Genomic DNA, 21,481 nt, shown 5'->3' with positions numbered 1-21,481 from the left:
AGTGCAACATGAGCACTCAGGCAGGGTAGCACTCAGGCAGCTAGATAAGCAAACACTAGTGGAATTCCCCTCAGAAGAATACACAGATGAGTGAAGCATAGGTGGGTGAAGATGGGAGAAACATAAGGATGGTTATCAGAGTATGTGGAGCAGTGGTGGAACAGTGTGCGGAGCGGGAGACTTGTTGATGCATGTTGAAATGACTGAACTTTAGTAATGTCAAAAAAGCTGGAACCAAGAAAAAGGTTAACATCAATGAATTTTGTCTCTTTTATTCTTCTTCTAGTGTGTTTAACTTTGATGTGGGTCATTTATGTGAACAGAAGTATAAAACTGTCATGGAGTCAGTGAGTTACTCTGAGGGCCACAAGCTGAGCCCTCCTTTGTTTAGTTATTTAGATTTTGTTGATATTTATTTATTTATTTATCTATTTATATTTTGGGTGGAGTAAACATTCAAAATGATCAACAACCTGTAATATTGATACTGTTTCTTTGTGTTGCAATAAAAAAAATCAATGATAAAAAAAGCGGTTTTATGGTTTTATGGTTGTGTTCAGACTCTCACAGCTCTGTTATGATTATGGGAAATATAGCTTAATTCATTCAAAAACTTTGCCACCTCTGAACATAATCCAGTCAGAGATTATGTTCCTGAACTGACGCGTCTCTTGGCAGGTGGAAGAAGAACATTTAATTTCATAACCTATTCAGAATTGACAGCTACTGATTGCTAATGTACCCATTATTAGTTGAGGATGTTGCTTAAAATTTGTGTTCAACACTGATACAGTTGGATGGTTTGTTCTATAACAAAGTGCCTTATTTTAAAATCCCATCAAATATTTTATGTCATAAACTCTTAATTTGTTTTACTATTAATAAAACCATAGTTTGTATAAAATAACATTAAAAAGAAATACTCAAATTAAATTCAAGTGGACTTAGTATTATATCATATAGAGTAATGTTATATTAATTATATTGCTGTTTTTAAGTGGAATGGTTAAAGGTGGTGTGTGTTGTGAGGTTGTGGTCATGTGCTTAATTGCTCTCAGAAGACAGAAGAGATATTGGCCTGTTGACCACCTCTAACAAAATAACATCATTATTGTGATAAGTATTTCACTCAACTTAGCTGCTTGTTACACAAGCAACTACCTTTTCCACTTCTTTCTGATCACAGAGGTGAAAGGTATTTGCTCAGCAGATCGTCCCCTGATGCAGCTCTCTGTGACCACGGGGTGATAATTAGCTGATTCCAGACTGGCTGTAATCAGGCCACTCCCCAAAGGCCTGGCCTGCTGTTCGCCACAGTGCAGGTGACGCTCGTGGGAGGTCACAGTAAAGGACACTAATGACAGTCATTACAGTAATGAGCTCTGGGCTTCTGTGTTGCTGTTACCTAAGAAAATTACATCATACAATTTGGATATTGCTTTTTTATTCATTCCTTGGTGACACACACACACACACACACACACACGCAGACACACACATACACACACACCTAAACAATGGATAGGATGCACTGCTGTGTGACCTCTCTGATCTCACATAGAAGGGTAAAAATTCAGAGCCTGACTTCTTTCTTGATTCCCCAGTGATGACGCGCAGCAGCTCAACTCTGTTGGCTTTAATGACAGTGGTCAGACAACCGTGTTAACCTGTCCATGTTAACCTCAGTGTCATCCAAGTCATTATGTTTCCTGTAACTGTAACTCATGATAAAAAAGCCATCCTGTGTTTCAGCACCTGAAGTCTTTTAAAGTGAAACAGCAGCAGCAGAGCCGAGGCTCTAGTCCAGCCGCTCAGGTTCTGGCTTCCAATCATCTCTTCTTAATCACATGATCAATGGCTATTGACCAAGTAAAGGAAAGAAAAGACCAAGTATATAGTGTTGTCCACCTCTACCAGTGATTATGATTATCTGTCCATTAAGTGCTTGAATGAATCCCACATCACTCTTCCTGAGCCATAAAAACACTGACAACAGTGTAAGTTTATCCACTAAGTGGAATACTTGGCCATCATAGGGCAACATGTTTTCCGATAGGTGCAATATACGGACTACCTTTTCTTTGCACTACCACTACCTCCTACTGGCACATGCGTATTTATGCACATGCGTCCTTGTCTTATTTTTATTTAATTGTTTCGATTTTTATATTTGCCCTTATGTTTATATTTATATTGCCGTTATGTTTATATTTTCGCTCTTTACATCTTGCTCTTGATGGCTTAAACTGGGACCTGAGTACTAATTTTGTGCCATAATGTGTAAATGCACTGGTATGACAATAAAAGTTCCTTGATCCTTGATCCTTGAGTTTAAGGTTCAAGGTAAAAATCAAAGTTCCTGTACAGAATTAAAATCTGTCCTTTTCAAACCAATCCATTATCCTTTAATTGATTTTCTCCAACTGAACTTCGTGAAAATCAAGCTCAAGCTACAGCTGTAGTTTGTCAGTCTTCAGTAAATACATTCATCAAAGAGAAAAATGTCAAGCTGTGAAGATGTAAAATTATAAATTACAGTACAGTACATTAGGCAAGACCTGAAATCAAGTGAAACTTTTTAAATACTTTTGAATTTTTCTCAATTTTCAACATTTTTACAATGTGTAAAAATATTAACTGTACCACTACAAGCAGGGATTTGGAACACAAAACACTGCTAATGTCTTTTTTAAACGATTTTATTAATTTAAATGACACAGGGATGAATTTTCATCTGTAACAAACAACAAAAGAAAGAAGAACGATCTGTGACATGCAGTTAAAGCTGTTAGTACTTGAAACATCAACCATCACAACACTTGAAATTATTCAGGTTTTGAACATTTAAAATTTTTATCTTCACTTTATGACCATTACCAACTTCATCAATATAACTAAATGTCATAAGAATGTCTAACATGAAAGCTGTTAATATTCTGTACCTATCAGACATAAAAACAAATCCATACTTGTCAAAAATAACATCAGTAGTTTATGATTACTGGTGAAACTACTATCACATCAGTTAACAGTGTCAGTATATTAGTGTGATTTGTTCTGAAACAACAAGCTCTTGAGGTGTTTGGAGATTTCTTTCATTTTCAGTCCGTATATGATTGGATTAAAGAGAGGATGATACAGAATCACTTGTAAAGTCATAATTAAACGGGCAAGTTTTGGCAAATCTTCTTCCAGTCGAACTACAATGACGTCATAAGTAACAAAAAAGGAAAAGCTGATTAAAACCAGCAGGTGAGGAAAACAGGTCTGTGCAGCTTTTCTACGGACTGTTTTACAACTTCTATAGGATATAATAAGTATCCTGGTGTATGTAAAAACTATGAAGAGCATAGGGAAAAGAGCAATGTTTAGCAATAAGAAGACACCATAAATGGACAGTGCTACTGAGCGAACACACTGAAGTGTGTAAATTGAAGTGTTACAGAACAGTCCTTTCAAACTAAAGTGACAGAGTTTTATATTAGCATACAATACAACTGCCACTGTAAGCTCACAAGCAGGAACAAGCCAAGCTGAAACCAGAATGACTTTGATGGTAGTTTTTCTCATGATAGTTGGATATTGCAGAGGATTGCATATAGACACATACCTGTCATAGGCCATGGCTGACAACAGTAAGAACTCTGAACCAGTCAGAGAGGAATATATAAACCACTGAAAGAGACAGGCTTGAAATGAAATTATCTGTTTCTCAGATAAAACATCAGTTAAAAGCTTTGGGTAGATAACAGTGCTGAACAGAACAGAGTTCAGTAACAACGCTGCAATGAAAATGTACATAGGCTCATGGAGGTTTTTCTGAATCCAGATCAGACACACAATGGTGGAATTACAGCAGATGATTAAAATATACACTGTAAACATGATCACAAAATAAACATATCTGTATCTTTGCACTTCTAAATACCCACCAAGACTTATATATGTTACATTTAATTCAGCTTCCATCAAGGTTCTTGAAGCCAAAATCTTAATGAGTAACTCAGGCAGATCATGTAACAGACTCTCTTATAAATAATAACTGACAAAGCAAGTCTCACGCTGAGGATTACAGTAACATATGACCTGTATTAAACTGTCTCAATATTCACAGATACCGAGGTTAAAGAAAGTGAAGAGTTTGACTCTGTGGAATGTTTTTATCAGACTCCTTCACCCTCCATGGATCTCATTAACCTCTCCACTAACATGTAAACAACTCCAGAAAACTCAAGAATCCTGAACCCACAGGTTTCATCACTGTAGAATTCTTTTCTGGGTGGCAATCCCCCATCCCCCACACATTTTGCTGGCCTCAGTGATTTATCATGTGATTTATCTGCATGTTACACTGTATTATGGTACAATGGAAACCAGTTCAATATGACAGTTTCTTCAACCATCACTACGTGGTGGTAACGTATTGTGTCACTTCCTGTTTGCTACTTCTGCACTGTAGCATTACGAGTGTTTGGAGTTATCCTAGCTAATCAATCAACATAAACTTTTCGGTGTACTGTAGTTCATTTCTGAATTATAGCACACGTATATCGCTTTAGTTAAGCATCTGTTGTGCACGGGTCCCTCGGGATTTAACAATACAATCTAATCGCTCCATCTCTGGTCCACTAGCTTAGCTGTTAGCAAAGGCCTCTCTCTCTCCCGGTGCCTCTCCTCTTTCCTGCTCGGTGTGAGATGTTTAGTTACTCCTCTGCCTCTGTTAGCGATAATGGTATGTATAATAAATGTTACATTTTTATAGCATTGGACACGAGGCTGAAGGAAGTAGAGGCTCAGCTCTGCACCTTGTAGCTTTGCTAGCTAGTTAGTACCCTGTATTTGGTGTGGACCAGCCTAGAGTAGCGTCAGCTAGCCATCCTACTGTAGCTCCTGTTCCCTGGCAGCTCCCGAGCAGTAAGAGCGGCTGTGTGGCAGTCCAAAGGAAACATAGCCTGAAACTAAGGTTCACCATCAACCTCGAATTCTGCCTAGCCTGGAAAGACAGCTTCATAACGTATAAAAAATCCCTTCGTAGGCCTAAGGGTTAGGGGGTTAGGGTTAGGGGTCTGACCAGATCAATATTCCAGAAGTTTAATTGACTTGTTACTATATTCTGATTAAAAAGTGTTCCTTTAATTTTTTTTGAGCAGTGTATTTTGCTTCCATTTCATACCTGGTCCACCTTCTCACTGGTTACTCTTGACGATATTCGCTGCTAAAAAAGATCAAACCTTCTTCATGTCCTCTAGATATTATCCCCACATCTCTGTTTTTGAAAGTGTTTGATCAAATTGGCCCTTGCTTGGTGGAGATCATTAACTTTTACAAACGAGCTCTGTTCCCAGCTATTTTAAACAGACAGTTGCAAACCCCATTCTAAAAAAAAAACAAATCTAGATCAATCTGACCCAAAAAACCTTAGGCCCATTTCCAAGCTACCTCTTATATCCAAAATTTTGAAAAAAGTCATGGCTGCAACTTACCTCCTTTTTGGAGGACCACAACTTATATGATGTTTTTCAGTCCGGCTTTCGGAAAAAAATGAAAATGTGTTTTGACACTCCATATTGTTCAAAATGCTGCAGCCAGGCTTTTAATGGGCACTCAAAAGCGGGATCACATTACTCCAATTTTAACTGCTTTACACTGGCTACCAGTTAAATTTCATATTGATTTTAGTTCTGACTTTTAGAGCAATACATGGAGAAGCCCCTAAATATATCTGCGATCTTTTAACCACATACTCCATGGGTTGATCACTCAGGTCTTCTAGTCAAAATCTTCTGTTGGTGCCTAAGGCACATTTCAAAACCAGAGGTGACCTAGCGTTCCAGTCTATCGCTCCTTGTCTATGGAGCTCACTAACCCTGCGTCTGACTGACTCTGTTGACTCTTTTAAAAAACAGCTGAAGACATTTTTATTTAGACAAGCTTTTAGTTGACTGGGTGGCTTGTTTATTTTATTTGAATGGCTTGTTTTTATCTTATTTCATTGGTTTGGTTTTACATTATTTTAATAAGTTGTTGTAGTGTCTTCACGAAACACGAGTTTAACCACCAGAAAAGACACCTTGAAGACGTTTGTAGCTTATATTTTCCTTTACTGGATGGTGAAAACTCAAAAACATACATTACAATGTGTCAACAAATGGCTAATAAATACACAAAAATAAAGTGTACTCATCCTAACAAAGTTAATATTTTTGCTAAAATAACGCTGTAATGTACAACTAAACAGACAGAACAAACAGTATGCACACTTATGACATTGCCTTATTAACATTTCAGGGTGGATGGCAACTGATGACAATAGATGGATGTGCATCTCCATGTTCCTCAGGCAAGCGAACTGGAAGTATCATTGTAAAACCGGAAGTGTCGCTACAAAACCGGACATTGGTTTTAGAGATAATATTTTTAAACTTTGCTTATAAAAAACATGAATTAATTATCTAAATAACTTCGAAATAATTATTTCACTGATTGCAACATTTTTATACTATTTTAAACTTCCCAATGAAATTACCAATGAATTATTTATTGCAGAAACAAGTGTCTAAGGGCAATACAGTTGTATTTATGTAGTGTTATTTTTAATTGTCTAATTTGAATGTCATGGCACTCTGCACTTTTCTTGTAAAGCACTTTGTGATCTTTAGCTGTGAAAAGTGCTATATAAATAAAATTTACTTACTTTTCTGGGTGGCGATCCCCCATTACATTTTTCTCGCCTCATTGATTTATCATGTTGCTACACATTGTATTATGGTACAATGGAAATCAGTTGAATATGACAGTTTCTTCAGCCATCACTAGTTTGCCTTACTTTCCTCTTCATTTTGTATGAGTAATGTGCTAAAATTAATCCATCCATTGTCTGACACGTTCTTGTTCCTCCTGGACGATCCTGAGGTGTTTACATTGTTTACACTGTGCCCTGCTAACTACCAATGGAAGGTGCCCAGGAGAATCTTGATTGGATGTCTGAACAAACTGAACTGACTCTCTCATACATGAAGAAGCAGCAGCTCTTCTCCGACTCTGAGCTCCTAAACATTTTTCAAAGGGTGAGCTCAGCCACCCTACAGAGGAATCTCACTTTGGTCCCTTGTATCTCTGTGGTTCCGTGGTTTCATTCTTTCAGTCATTACCCAGAAGCCTTAACCCTATGTGAGGGTTGAGTTAGGCCTAGAGGCCCAGTTCAGGTTTGTAACTCCACCCAGGAGTGGGTGGGGATAGATATGCCTACCTTTAAAAAGCCAGGTGAGAGTGCAGCACTTCCTTTGTCTGAGGCCTCCTGCTAGCTGTGCTGTGGTATGTGTGTAGATCATCGTAGTCCTGTGAGCTTGTAAGCTGTGGATGCTCAAGAGGTAGGCTGTGGTTAAATTAAACTTGGCTCTTTCCTTGTGCTCCTTAGTAATATGTGTTTGCATTTGACAGGAAGACTGAGGAGTGCACCTGTTTAAGCTTTGACCACAGAACCAGACAGAGCCAGGGGATTCCATAGTAGCCCCCCCCCCCCTCCACATCCTTAAGTATGTAACTTATTTAAAGGTAGTGTAGTGGGGCTATGTCCTATATATGTATGAACATACATTTTTTTAATAGTGCTTGTCACTTTTACAGTCCCAGATCCAGACTGCTGCTTTGCCTGAGTGGTTCTTTTACTCATCGAGTGTCTCTGCTTCACCTGTTGTTTTTATTCTCCATATAAGCCTTGTTTTATTTATTTTATTTGGTTGTTTTAGCAGAACCAACTGATTTTATACTGTTTTTATTTTTAGGTAGAGGGCCAGTCTGTGGGGGGTAGTTTCGCTAGGTACACATTTTTGCATGCTGTGTAGTGATATAAATGGTGGTGGTCACATAGGCATGATTGAACTTTGTTGTGTAATGTAGTGCTTAAAACCTTGCAGTGATTTAATTATCTCCTAGTGGGCACCTGGTGAGCACATGGTTTAGGTATTAGCTGACGCGATAGGATCTCCCCACAGTAAGGGCTCTACCTTTGTTTTAAGTTTTTATTATAGTGGTTGGTTGGTGCTATTTAGGCCATTTCTTTTTTTTTATCTTGTAGAATAAAAGCTATAAATTGCGCTACCTGAGTGCTTTTGTTCTTTTAGGCCTCTTGGCCCTCCCTCCTCTTGTTTTAACCATCTTGATTTAAATAAATTAATTATTTGTTTTTAATGCATGTCTGCCGCTCTTCCTTTGAACTGTTGTATTATTTGTGTCACCAGTCAGTAGTAGTTATATTGCCTTGAGGTTTATGATTTTATTTCCTCACGCCTCCATACAAACTGAGTTGGGTCACACCTAGGTGTGGGTTGAAATGTAGATGGAGTGGTAAATCAAAACTTTTCCTTTCCACTCAGTTCTCTCTTCACCACAATGGCCCGGAACAAAGCCTGCATCACTGCTGATGTTTCATCAATCCAACCTGTCATTCTGACCATCTCCCTGTAAAGAGCCGTGGCCTCAGATGTGGAAGCACTGACTCTCACATTTTACTGCAAACCTCCTCAGAGCTGCTGAATATCACTGTGTAATAAATCCAAAAGAACCACATCATCTGTAAACAATGTCCACTCAGGGGCGCTGTCTTCAAATCCTGTTCATGAAAATAAACCAAACAGTATTGATGACAAGGGACAACCCTGAGGGAGCCCAACACCAACGGAAAATGGGTTTGACTTCCTGTCAATTGGTTATTTAAGGACTGAGAACTGTTCCGACATTCCCCAATGACTAGTTCCACAATGGTGGAGAGACCTCAGAGTCCAAAGGCATGAAGAGGAATGCGGAGGTTGCTCTACTTGTTTTTGTCAGGTGGGTAACATTAGTTTTGCTATGTTTCACAGATCTAATAGGTCAGTATTGTTTTGTGCCATTTGCTAATGTTTGTGAAAGCTAACCCCAACTGGTAACGTAAATAAGTAGGTACCAGTGTCACATTTGTGTGTCCACTGTTAAATTACTTGTCCACGGACATTCAGCTTAATTTCTAGTTTGTCTAGTTTGTGTGAAGTTAGCTGCAGTTGCAGGAGAGTTGTGAGTATCACTGTCTGCAACTGGTGTGCTGGATCAGAGTAACCATCATGATCTCTCTGCATGTCATTCTTCCTGCTTCTGAGGAGTACAGACGTGTTTCTGACTGCTCCTACTTTCTCTTAACTTGCTTCTTGTTTTGCTCTTTTTTTTTGAGACTTTCTTTCCTGAACACCCTGCTCTGCTACTCTTGGGATATTGTTTTTTTGTGGAGCTAATTAACTGGTCACTCAGTGCATTGGACAAAATTTTCCCACAAAGAAAAGAATCACCGGAAGGACCACTCTGCCCTGAGGGGACATTGCCCAAGATGCTTGGGACTCCTGGCGTCTGGTATGTCTGGAAGCGCTGTTCCTGGAAGACGTGGAGGATCTATTTATTAATTGGATATTGACAGCAGGGATACTATTGATTGGCTTGGTTATTGCTCTAAGAATTGGAAAAACCGCTGCTGGAAAATGAAAATTCTTGTTTTCTGTCTGTTGTCTTGTGATTAGTTATCTAGTTATCTAGTTGTTCGGCCTATTCCTCATAAGAGTGATTTTTTGTTTCTTAGGGATTGAAGTCTGTTTTTTCCACGTGAGAGTGATTGTGTGTTTTTTAGTGATTGCTGAATGCTTTTTTCCTCTGAGTGATTTTCTGTTGGTACTTTGACAATTAAAAAAAACTATTTATTTCGTACTTTGCCTGTTGAGTCGTGCATTTGGGTTCGAGTCCTTGTTCGGCGATGACAATTGGCACTACTAAGCGCAGAGATAAAACAGCACCTCGGGTTCATGAGTACTCGGCTGATCAGTGACATCTCAGCCCGATCTGAGGAGGAACGGAGACAGAATGATAACATCGGAAGACAGTCCGAACACCTGTTGAGAACGGTGAAGGGACTGTGTTAAGCTTGAGGAGATGTCGAAGCTACTCCATGCATTTGCAGGGGATGACGAGCTCTGAGGCCATACTGATTGATTACTGATTTGGATAAATTGATTGCGGATCGACAAATTGCTTCTTGCATATTGACTATATTGTTCTGTCCCTCGCTCCGGGGTGAGCTCCATGTACTAAGGAGAATGATAAAGGTGTAAGTAGCAAAACGTCCTGGAGACTTTGATTTTGTGTTTGGAGTGATTAGACCTGGGTGGGGGTGGATACAAAGAGCTGATCTTCAGTTGGTACCTGATTGCATCGGAACCAAAATACATTTCTGCTGCAGTCCATCTTTGCTGCATTTGAACATCATACATTCATTCATTTAATGATAGGCGTTTTCATTTTATGTTTGTGAGTGACAGGACTACTGAGTTGGAAAATAAATATTATTTACATCTAATGTAAACTCATCCTTAACAACCTGAAGACTTGAAAGACAGATTCTGACCCAGCTGTAAGCAGAACTATAAAAACCCAAGAAAAGAAGCTAATTTAATAAGGTGTTATCAGCAGAGTGCAGCACAAAGTTGCTTTTTACAAATCGAGTTCACAACATCAGTGTCAGAGGCAATTTTTTTTAGAAAATAATCTGGCATTTAATGTAATTCTTTAAAACTAAAATTTTTTTTGGGGTGGGGGGGTCATACTTGTACAGTGCACTTCCCATCTTACCACAGTCCAGGATTCATTTTCATGATTCATGAAGCATTCTGACATAAGAGTTTAAATATATCAAATCTCTAACTTTAATGTCAGATTTGTGAGGAATGGAGCACTGTGCAAACATAATATTAAATACACCGAGACTGGAAATTAAGACGCAAGGGGATGGCTCATCAGTATTTTTGTGTTCTGTAAAAAGTTTAAATATTAACACGTTAATCCAGGGTTTAAACTTTTTTTCAACATTTGTTAAATTATGAACTTCATCAATGTTGTTAAAATTAAAGTATAAACCACCCAACTTGTACTGGAGATAAAATTATTTCCCAGCAGATTCCATTACCATTTTTTAACGCTTAGGCCTTATTTTGTGGATTTACTTTTGTTAAACAGCCAAGATGAGTGGTAAACTCACCAGCTGATGGTCATACAGCCAAAACTTTTATTATTAAAAGTATTAATTTTTATGGAGTGATATAGCTTACCATCACCATCTACTGGGGAATCTAATTCATCACTCTTCATAGCTCTTAACAGAGAGAGTTGAGAGAATAGAAATGTGTAGCTGATACATTTGTTGAAAAATCTATAAGCTAACTTTATTTATTTTCATTTTATTTTATAATTTATTTGGAATTATTTATTTTCCAGTTATTTTTGTATTTTTTCGATTGTAGGTGTGGTATGTCTACGATATTAAAGAAAATGTGAAATGGCAATTTGTTGTGCTTGTGTTTTCATGAAAATCAGCCTGTGAAATGTTTTTATGGGACAGCTTCACCCTCTGTGGATCTCATTAAACCCTTCACCCGAAAAGACAACAACTGATCAACTTTGTTCAACTCTGGAGGCCTGAAACCAAAAGTATTTTTTCCTATTTTTTACAGGGGCATGTTGTCTGTGTCTAAACCATGATTGCATAGCAATGTAATTATATACAGTGTTTATAGCTATGGAAAATGACTCTGGTCTTTTCCTCATGCTGTGTCACATAGCATAAGAGTTTCCTCAGACTGAATAGATGCTGTTTCACACAAAGCTTTCATTGTAACACTATTCTTGTTCTTGTTACTTGTGAGTAAAGTATTAAATCAGTTGCTGACCAACAGCAGATACAGAAGGTCCAGTTAGAATTCTGAAGCAATGTTCAGTCCACCAAGAGTCCAAGATGTTTTTATTATGTGGTCACTACATTACAAAGCATTTCAGTACCAAAGAAGACAAGAACAGGCAAGAAGTGCAGGACAAACTGAACTGAAATGAGAAACTGATCTTATATCACAGACCTTGTGAAACTTTTGTTCACTTTTGTCTTTTTGCTGTATGGACAATGCCCTTATGTCCTTAGCCTCTAGATAGGCCATATGTGGTAGGGCTGAATCTCACCACCCTTACAATAGACATCTGGGAGTAATGGGATCAGGGCCTGCTACATTGGACTGTCTGACCATTTCAGCTCCTAGAGTGATGCTTCAGGCAGGCATTAAATGATCTGATCTGCTCCTCAAGTCAAAAATAAACTGCCTTGCTTGAGAACAGTTAGGTCCCAAAGAAACTCCCTCCACAAAGAGGTCCTTTGAATGTTCCTATCCTTTATGTTATCCTCTTTCTTACAAAGCACTCATTATGACTGATTGTGGATGTTTTGTCAAACTTGAATGCGACATACAAAGACAGTAGTCATCACACATCCTAACATTCAGTACTTTCCATGGATCAGATTAGAGAAATCACATATCTTTGTTGTTATTACAGAAGAACTCATCAGTCTTCATGACATCAGTTCATTGTGTCTCGATTTAACAAACGCTTGAGGTGTTTAGAGATTTCTCTCATTTTAAGTCCATATATGATTGGATTAAAGAGAGGATTATATATAACTCCTTGTAAAGTCATTATTAAAAGAGCAACTGTGGGAATATCCGATTCCAGTCGAACAATAATAACATTGTAAGTGGACAGTAAGGAATAGTTAATTACAACTAGCAGGTGAGGTAAACAGGTCTCTGCAGCTTTTTTCCTGACTTCTTTGCTACTTCGATAGGTTATAATAAATATTTTTGTGTATGTAAAAATGATAAAGAGCACAGGAAGAAGTACAACATTTAGCAAACTGATCACACCAAATATAGATATTGCCCTTGAGCTCACACAGTGAAGTTTGTAAATTGAGTTATTACAAAGAATTACTCTCAAAGTAAAGTGACAGAGCTTTTGATTAGCGTTCATTATTACTGTTGCCAGCAAATGACAAGCAGGAAAAAGCCAAGCTAAAGCCAGAATGATACAGACAGTGGTTTTTCTCATGATAGTTGGATATTGCAAAGGTTTAAATATGGACACATACCTGTCATAGGCCATGGCTGACAACAGTGAGAACTCTGAACCGCCTAAAGAGTAAAACATATAATACTGACAAAGACAAGCTTGATAAGATATGATCTGTTTTTCAGATAAAATGTCTATCAGAAGCTTTGGGTAGATATTAGTGCTGTAAAGAATAGAGTTAATTAACAAAGCTGCAATGAAAATATACATAGGCTCATGGAGGTTTTGGTGAATCCAAATCAGGTACACAATAGTAGTATTACCGCAGATTATTAGAACATATGCTATAAAAATGATCGTAAAATAAAGGTATCTGTATTTGTGAACCTCCACAAGCCCACCAAGAGTTATATACGTTACATTTAATTCTTCATCCATTAAGAAAGTCAAATACGGAAAACTGATTATTGAAATAGTCTGATAATATAACAGGAATATGTGAATAAAACCTGGAAAAAACTGTCACTTTGAAGATTGCAGTAACATGTCGCCTGTAGTGGTTTCGTAGAGTTAACAGTGGGAGCCTGTGACATTTTTTTATCAGACAGTGTCATCCTCCATGGATCTCATTAAACTTTCCACTTCGAGTGAGGAACATGTAAACATCTTTATCAAACTCTGGAGGCCTGAATCCACAGTCACTCTGTTTTTGTATCAATTCTTACTCTCACTTAGCTTCTTGCTCATTCTACATCAATTGGTACCATTTCATTTGGGATACGAGCAGAGGCTGTTTCTTGAGACAGATGTATCTCTCTGTAAAAGGCCAAAAAAGTTGTCAGAAGCAAAATACATCTCATATGGAAATTCTGTACTGTTTCATTTAAAATAGAAAGAACATTTGTTCGGGTAGAGATGTTCCAGTTTCCTGAGCAATTTTACTGATGAAATTAGCTGCACAAGCGGCAGTTAATTCAGTCACCTTTACATGTGCAGATTTTAGCATAGAACAGACGCCTTCTCTCTCACTCCTGTGAATCAGTACACTGAAATTTATACTGGTTGTAGCTGACATGACCTTTTCAGGTTTCCACAACTTCTTACCACCTGGAGATGAAAAAGAGAAACTTGACTGATAAGAATAAAAGCTCAAGTTTTTTGCCATAGTCATACCAATTAAAATTTTCAACCAGTGCAGCAATGACCCCAGGTTTTAATCCCCAATGGCATTGGTTCTGGTTTTGTTGCAAACAGAACAGATTGCATTTTTTGGTGGGAAGCCAGTGAGGGTCCTTTTCCTTGTCTCATTATAAGCAGCTTGTTCTGATTGTTCAAGGCGCCAGGTGGGGAAGGTCTGGGCTTAAGATCTTGTGATTGCTGGTTGAGAAGTAGGGAAATAATGGTAACACAGAAAGAATGAATGAACAATGACGTGATATTTCAAAGAAATCTACATACTCTTCATGTCAATTTGATTATCCGCAATATGACTCTGCTTGAGATCGCTGAAACCAAATTACTGGACTAGAATTTTTATTTGACAACATTTCTCTGTTCATCTGATGAGCTTCTTAATGTCAAAGTGAGGATTATTGTGCATAATTGTACTGGTATTTATCTGTGTGAGGTGACCATACCAACCATGAGATGCCAGAATTTGGGTTTGCTTTTTCATGGATGACCATGGGCCATGCTATTCACCACCCAGTTGTTGCTTTACTTGATTAAGGATCACAATGGAGAGAAGTGTTTAAACTCTTTGTCTTATCCTCAACATTTTGCAGATGCAGGTATTTGCAGGTTTGTTACCTGAGGTCCTCTCTCTCATTGTGTCAAATAAACTACAAAATGTGTTGGAATGATTCTCTGTGTGAACAAGTGCTCTTCTAGTCTTTGTGCTTGCCACAACAATCTATTTAGTTCATGGATTGAAACAGTTTGCCATCTTCTGGTTTCTTTGGGAAAAATTATTGTTCCTATTACTATTTGACCTTGAGGAAGGTTGGTTGCATGTATTGTCCATTTGATATTGTTCATTTGACGTGGACGTAGTTACTGTTACTATAGTTTATATTATTTTCAACAAAAGAGAACAGCACTTGGTAGAAAAAAATATAAACTTATTTCCATGGTGAAGTTCAGTGTAATAAAGTGTAATGTATAATGAGGCAAACGTCCAGTAAAAAAGATCTAAACACCTGAAGAGGTTGTTCTGTCAAACCAAAGTCATCTAATTTATTATGATGCTACAGTAACAGTGGTGTTAGTGATGCTAATGTACATGTGTCATTTTTCTGTAATAATCATGCAGAGATGTGAAAGTTCCCATCATTGGAAGGTATTTAATATAAAAATTTGTTTCCAAAGTGTAAAGATCCTCTGTAGTATTCGTCATGGAAACAGTAATTGTATCTTCAATTTGAACAATGAAGAGATTAATCACTGTGCTGCAGTTATTCAAAAACATGTTTTTGTTAAATTCAATTTGTCAGTCATGGGAAATCAAACCTTCTGCAGAGGGAGAAATTCTCTGAACTACCTCTGTCAAGGTTTGTCTTATATTTCTAATGTGTTAAAGTTGTTGGGGTTTTTACTTTGACAACATTGCCTGTTGACAACATTTGTGATACTGGATTTTAGAGATGTGATACTGGGTTATACTGTTGAAATGTTTCAGCCACATGAATCATGGTTAGATGGGAGTGGATGGGCTGACATGCAACAACAATGCACAGGATCTGAGTCAATCTACAGACCTTGGAATGTTTTGGTATAACCAGGGCCAGGAGGGGGGACAGTCCAGGGCTATATGTGACCTGGGATGACTAAGGATGGGGAACAAAAGCAATAGACCATCTTGTGGGTGATGAGAGGCCCTTCCTTTAGCACAGATGGTGCTGACACAGTCTCAGGTCTTTGCTTGACCAGAAGTGCCTCCTGAGAAGGCCTAAAGTATGTTTGTGCCAGGGTAACAGGCAAAGCAGGAGTTGTGGACCCACTTCAGAACCTGACAACAGACAAAGTCAGGCACAAAGAGACAGTTAGGAGGGCCATTACTTGGGTCTGATTGAGTCTGCTGAGCCTGTCTCAGCACTGATTCAATCTCACAAAGTCAGGACCTGCCATCCTGCAGGACAAGGGTAGAATAGTGTCTGGACTGGAGGATGTTTTCTCTGACAGGGATGGAGCTTTTGGTCTCTGCCAGGTAGTCAAACTGCAGGGAGTCCAGCAGGGGACCTGCTATGTCCTTCAGGTGGTTCAACACTAGTCTCTCAAATGTTTTCATGACCACAGACATCAGGGCGACGGGTCTGTAGTCATTAAATCCAGTGACAGAGCGCTTCTTGGGAACTGGGATGATGGTGGAGCGTTTGAAGCAGGAGGGCACTTCACACAGCTCCCCGGATTGGTTCAAGATCTGGGTGCAGACTCTCAGGCAGGAAGGCAACACTCCATCAGGTCCTGGAGCCTTCCTGGTCTTTTGTCTCTGAAGGAGCCGACACACATACTTTTTGCAGATCGTTAGGGGAGGGGGAAGCTGGGTCAGTAGGGAGAGAGTTGCAGGTAGGTTCTTTGTGTGGCCGTGAGGTGTGAAAGGGTCTTTATCAGACCTGCAGTAGAAGGAGTTTAGCTCCTCTGCCAGTCTGGGATTTTCCACAGGGTAGGGGGATGGTCTCCTGTAGTTGGTGATGTGATGTAGACCTCTCCAAACTGACCCAGAGTCGTTTGTTGAGACAACATTTTTTAGCTTCTCGCTGTAGCTTCTAATTGATACTCTAATCTCCTTGGTCAGTTTGTTTCTGGCCTGCTTAAACAGGGCCTGGTCCCCACTCCTGTAGGCCTCCTCCTTGGTTTGGCGCAGCATCCTCAGACTGGGAGTGAAGGTAGGGATGAGATGAAGCAGACAGTGATCAGAGAGTCCTAGTGGTGCGTGGGGGAAGCGTGGTAGTCATCCTTTAAGATAGTGTAGCAATGGTCCAATGTCTTTGTGTCTCTGGTGGGATACTTGATGTGCTGCCTATATTTTGGAAGCTCCTGTATGAGGTTTGAGCTGTTAAAATCCCCAAAAATGATAATGAGAGAGTCCGTGTAGTTTTTCTCAATGTCTGTTATCTGGTCAGCCAGCTGTTATAACGCATGTGTTACACAAGCTTAGGGAGGGATGTAAACACCGACCAAAACAAACAAGGAGAACTCCCACGGTGAGTAAAAGGGTTTGAAGTTTATGAAAAGCATCTTTAGGTGAGGACTGCACGACTTTTCCAACGCTGTGACATCTGTACACCAACCTCCATCTCCTTTCGTTTTCCCTGAGAGCTCAGTGCAGCAGTCCATGTGGAAAAGTTGGAAGCCCAGCAGCTGTAGAATCAAAGAATTTGATGAGTCTAAAATATAAAACATATTCTGGTTGGTTTAATACTTTTTTGTTAAATACATAATTCCATATGTGTTCCTTCACAGTTTTGATGTCTTCAGTATCAATCAACAATGTAGAAAGTAATAAAAATAAAGAAAAACCAATGAATGAGAAGGTGTGTCCAAACTTTTGACTGATAATGTTCATTTAAATGTGTGTCAAGAACTGTGGTCCAACTATCACAAGTAATTATTTCCATGGTGATGAACTTTAGTGTAATAAAGTGCAATGTTTGTTGTATAATGATATATATGTATGATTATATATTACTGACTTCTTACATTATTGTTTAACTGCAATGAAACCCTAGTGTGTTAACTGTCAAAAATGCAATTGTTATGTAGTTTCACCATAAAACGATCTAATTTGAAAAACATTCACTTCTTTGAATGTACTGAAATTTATCCAAGAGGGCACAGATGCACCTGGAGGAAGCTTATGAAAATACATTTAAATGTTTGTTAAGAACTGTGGTCCAACTATCACAAGTAATTATTTTCATAATGATGAAGTTTAGTGTAATGTTGTATAATGAGGCAAATGTCCAAGTTAAAGAGGTCTAAGAACGCTGTGACTTCTGGACTCCAGGGTTTGAGGAAGTTCTTCACATATTAGAATCTATTTTTGTTGAGTGTTTAATGAGATCCATGGAGGCTAAAGCAGCCTAATAATAACTTTCCACAGTCTTTAACTGTTCAGTCTCTGAATGTTGGAAACAAACATACGCCAAGTGCATGTTGAGGTCAAGTGCCCGTGAATGAATCAGACACTCCAGTACAGGTTGGATGTTAGTGATTATTGGAAAATGAGAGCTCTTTTTCAGTTTCTTTTCATTGTTGTTTCTTTCATGAATTTATATAATGTATGCTCTTTATGTAGTCTGCCTGTTCTATGACTGAACATTTACTATTAGATGACATTAATGGATGATGAATTTAATGTAACATATATAACTCTTGGTGGTCTTGTAGAAGTGGATAGATACAAATATCTTTATTTCTTGATAGTTTTTACAGCATATATTCTCATAATCTGCTTTAATGGCACCATTGTGAGTCTCATCTGGATTCACAGAAACCTCCATGAGCCTATGTACATTTTCATTGCAGCTTTGCTGCTGAACTCTGTTGTTTTCAGCAGTGCCATGTACCCAAAGTTGTTGATTGACCTTTTATCAGAAAAACAGATCATATCATACTCAGCCTGTCTCCTTCAGTTTTTTTTATATTACTCCTTAAGTGCTTCAGAATTCTTACTGTTGGCAGCCATGGCCTATGACAGGTATGTGTCTATATGTAAACCTCTACAATATCCAACTATCATGAACAAAACAACTGTCAGTATTTTTTTGGCTTTAGCTTGGATTGTACCTGCTTGTGAGACTGCGGCTGCAGTTATACTGAGTTCTGATGTGAAACTGTGTAATTTAATTTTAGATGGAATAACCTGCAACAATTCACTTTACAATCTCCACTGTGTGAGTTCAAGAGCACGAACTATATTTGGTGTTGTTGCTGTGATAATCACTGCACTTTTCCCTCTGCTCTTCATACTTTTTACATATACTAGGATACTTGTAATATCTTATCAAAGTTGTAAAAATGTGAGAAAAAAAGCTGCACAGACCTGTTTACCTCACCTGATGGTTTTAATTAGCTTCTTCTGTTTATGTACATATGATATTATTATAGTTCGACTGGGCTCTGATTTTCCAAAAACTGCACGTTTAATTATGACTTTACAGGCAATTCTGTATCATCCTCTCTTCAATCCAATTATATATGGACTAAAAATGAAAGAAATATCTAAACATCTGAAGAGGTTGTTCTGTCAAACCAAAGCCATCTAATTTATTCAAAGTGATGCTACAGTAACAGCGGTGTTAGTGATGCTAATTTACTTTTTCCTGTAATAATAATGATTATTTTAAAATAAGACTATAGAAGATGTTAAATGTAAGTTTTTTTTCATATGGTGTAAAGATATTTGTTAACATTTCAGTTTGAACAATGTAAACTGTTTTTTTTTCAGTCAGTTGCAGCTTTGTTTGTCAGTCATGGACAGTCGAGCAGTCGATGATTTCTTAGAACTTCCTCTTTCAGCTCCAGTTTGTTTAGGCTGTACTCTCTGCACATTCTACACAGGAATCATGGAGAACGGGGGCTGGATTTACTGGGTTTTCATTCAACAAACAACTATAGAACAAAGATTTTTGAAGTTAAAAAAATGAATGAAACAATCTCACATACCAGTACTTTTGCTGGTTTGATCCATATCAAGTCTGCACTGGTAAGGCCATGTGTTAGCACTCTAAAGTCTGACGTGACTAAAGGTAGAAGCCCAAACAAAGCCAGCTCTTGTACATACTCACTGCCCCTGACACTTCCTGTACATGCCAAACTGTAACCTTTACACTGAAAAATCCCAAAGAGAACACTTGGGAGTTTTAGGACTCACCAGGTTCATTTATGCACCAGAGTAAGAGAAGACTCTGACACTTGTCATACTGTTCTTGCTGCCTGAGGAGTCTGAGTAGCCTGAGAGACTCGCTGCAGTAGTTTGGTTGATAGTTTGACTTTTAGTGCCTGTTCAGTTTTTAAATGTAATACTTCCATACAGTTTTTCATTGCTTATTTCTGCCTCTGCCCTGACACAGCATGGGTAGATTTTTTGTAATTGTAAAAATAACACACATGTAGCATTAACACAGTTATCACATGAGTTAAGTAAAATCAATTCTTGATTTAGTAAGTCATGAGTTTCATGTCGAATACATCTTAATATTTTGTGAGGATATTGATGTATATGGTTTTACTTTTGTTGGATATGTGCATGTCATGTTCGTGCACCCTATACTCTTGTTGTTGGGGATAGTCAATAAACACAGCCTCTACCCAAAAGCAGACAGGTGAAGTGATGGACCTCTTCAAACTGTTTATTGTAAGACAATTGAGGTGAGACAATTACAAACAGGTGAAACACAGGTGAAACACATTAGGAGAGGAAGGGTAATCAGGAAGTGGGAGGAGCACACAGGGAGGGGAAAGTCGAGACACCTGAAATGAGAGGGAGAACAGTGAAAAACCAGAAAAGATATTGTAAAAATAAAACAGGAAACCCTAAATAAGCAAAACAAAATAAGAGCGCCCTGGCTCCCCAGGGTGAACCCTGACAGTTAAAGGTTAAACCAGTGGTTTCTAACCCTCTTGGCCTTTGACATCTTACAAAAAGCAGTGTGAAGTTGTTGAGAACTCCACCAAATTTTTCCCTCAAAACTTCTCACATCATTTCATTAAATGTTCAAATGATCTAAAAAGCTGATTCAGATTAGAGAAAAAGTCCAAACACTGAAAACAGATTTGTGTATCACAATTTTGTTTTTTCTTTTTTCCTCTCACATTAATCATCTCACAACAACTCAGTCTTATCTGACCCTTAGGTTGGGAACCACTGGATTAAACTATCAGACTGTAGTTCAAACTGGCTTCACCTCCAGCAGCTACAACACTAACATACTGCTGATACACTGATCCTTCAGTATGAATCATCTAATAATGTCATATACATCGGTCCCTTTGACTGATGTATATGACTGATGTCATATACATCAGTCAAAGGGACCAAACCAGTACTTTACTTACTTTAACCACATTAAGCTGAAAACACTGATGTACTGAAGAAGGATTTTTACTTGTTGCAGAGTATTTTACATTGATGCACTGGTACTTTTACACAAGTAAACAATCTGAATACTTCTTCCACCTCTGAATGAGACTGACTGAAGAATTAAACAGTAAAACAGGCTAAGATAAGCACCACACACAGCATCATTTTGTACACTCTTTTTGAAATACAGTTTACGTAATGTAAGCTGCTATAGTTACTGTGTAAAATTAGTTTTCAGGTATTTACTTTATTCTCCATGCAGCTTCAAATAAGGATCTCTCATTTGTGTCTGTCTGTTTCAGTCTGTTGTTTTTTTGTAATGCCAGGGGAAGCAACCACAACACAAGCCCTATTTACAAAGGCCTTCTACCCAGTGCCAAGAAAATTTGCAGCCACAATTTGAGGAAAAGCAGTTAGAGTGGGTGTCTGTTTGTAAAAACAAACATCAAATTTAAAAAAAACAACAACCACAGTTTATCCCAGATAAAAGAT

At 38.2% G+C, this 21,481-nt stretch overlaps 3 protein-coding genes across 3 annotated transcripts; 1 reads left to right on the top strand and 2 right to left on the bottom strand.

Moving 5' to 3' along the window:
- Positions 1–3,042: 3,042 nt before the first annotated feature.
- On the bottom strand, positions 3,043–3,969 carry LOC121198705 (olfactory receptor 6N2-like). Its single transcript, XM_041063005.1, has one exon. The coding sequence runs from the start codon at positions 3,967–3,969 to the stop codon at positions 3,043–3,045; it is 927 nt and encodes a 308-aa protein (XP_040918939.1).
- Positions 3,970–12,417: 8,448 nt separating this feature from the next.
- On the bottom strand, positions 12,418–13,344 carry LOC121191080 (olfactory receptor 13C2-like). Its single transcript, XM_041052152.1, has one exon. It carries the CDS (start codon positions 13,342–13,344, stop codon positions 12,418–12,420), a length of 927 nt encoding a protein of 308 aa, XP_040908086.1.
- Positions 13,345–18,236: 4,892 nt separating this feature from the next.
- Positions 18,237–19,172, top strand: LOC121198683 (olfactory receptor 6N2-like). The gene has a single exon (XM_041062969.1). The coding sequence runs from the start codon at positions 18,237–18,239 to the stop codon at positions 19,170–19,172; it is 936 nt and encodes a 311-aa protein (XP_040918903.1).
- The last annotated feature ends 2,309 nt before the right edge of the window (positions 19,173–21,481 follow it).

The sequence above is a fragment of the Toxotes jaculatrix genome, chromosome 2 (genome assembly GCF_017976425.1).
Source record: "Toxotes jaculatrix isolate fToxJac2 chromosome 2, fToxJac2.pri, whole genome shotgun sequence".
Classification (NCBI taxonomy): domain Eukaryota; kingdom Metazoa; phylum Chordata; class Actinopteri; family Toxotidae; genus Toxotes; species Toxotes jaculatrix.
This window is presented reverse-complemented; position numbering and strand designations above follow the sequence as displayed.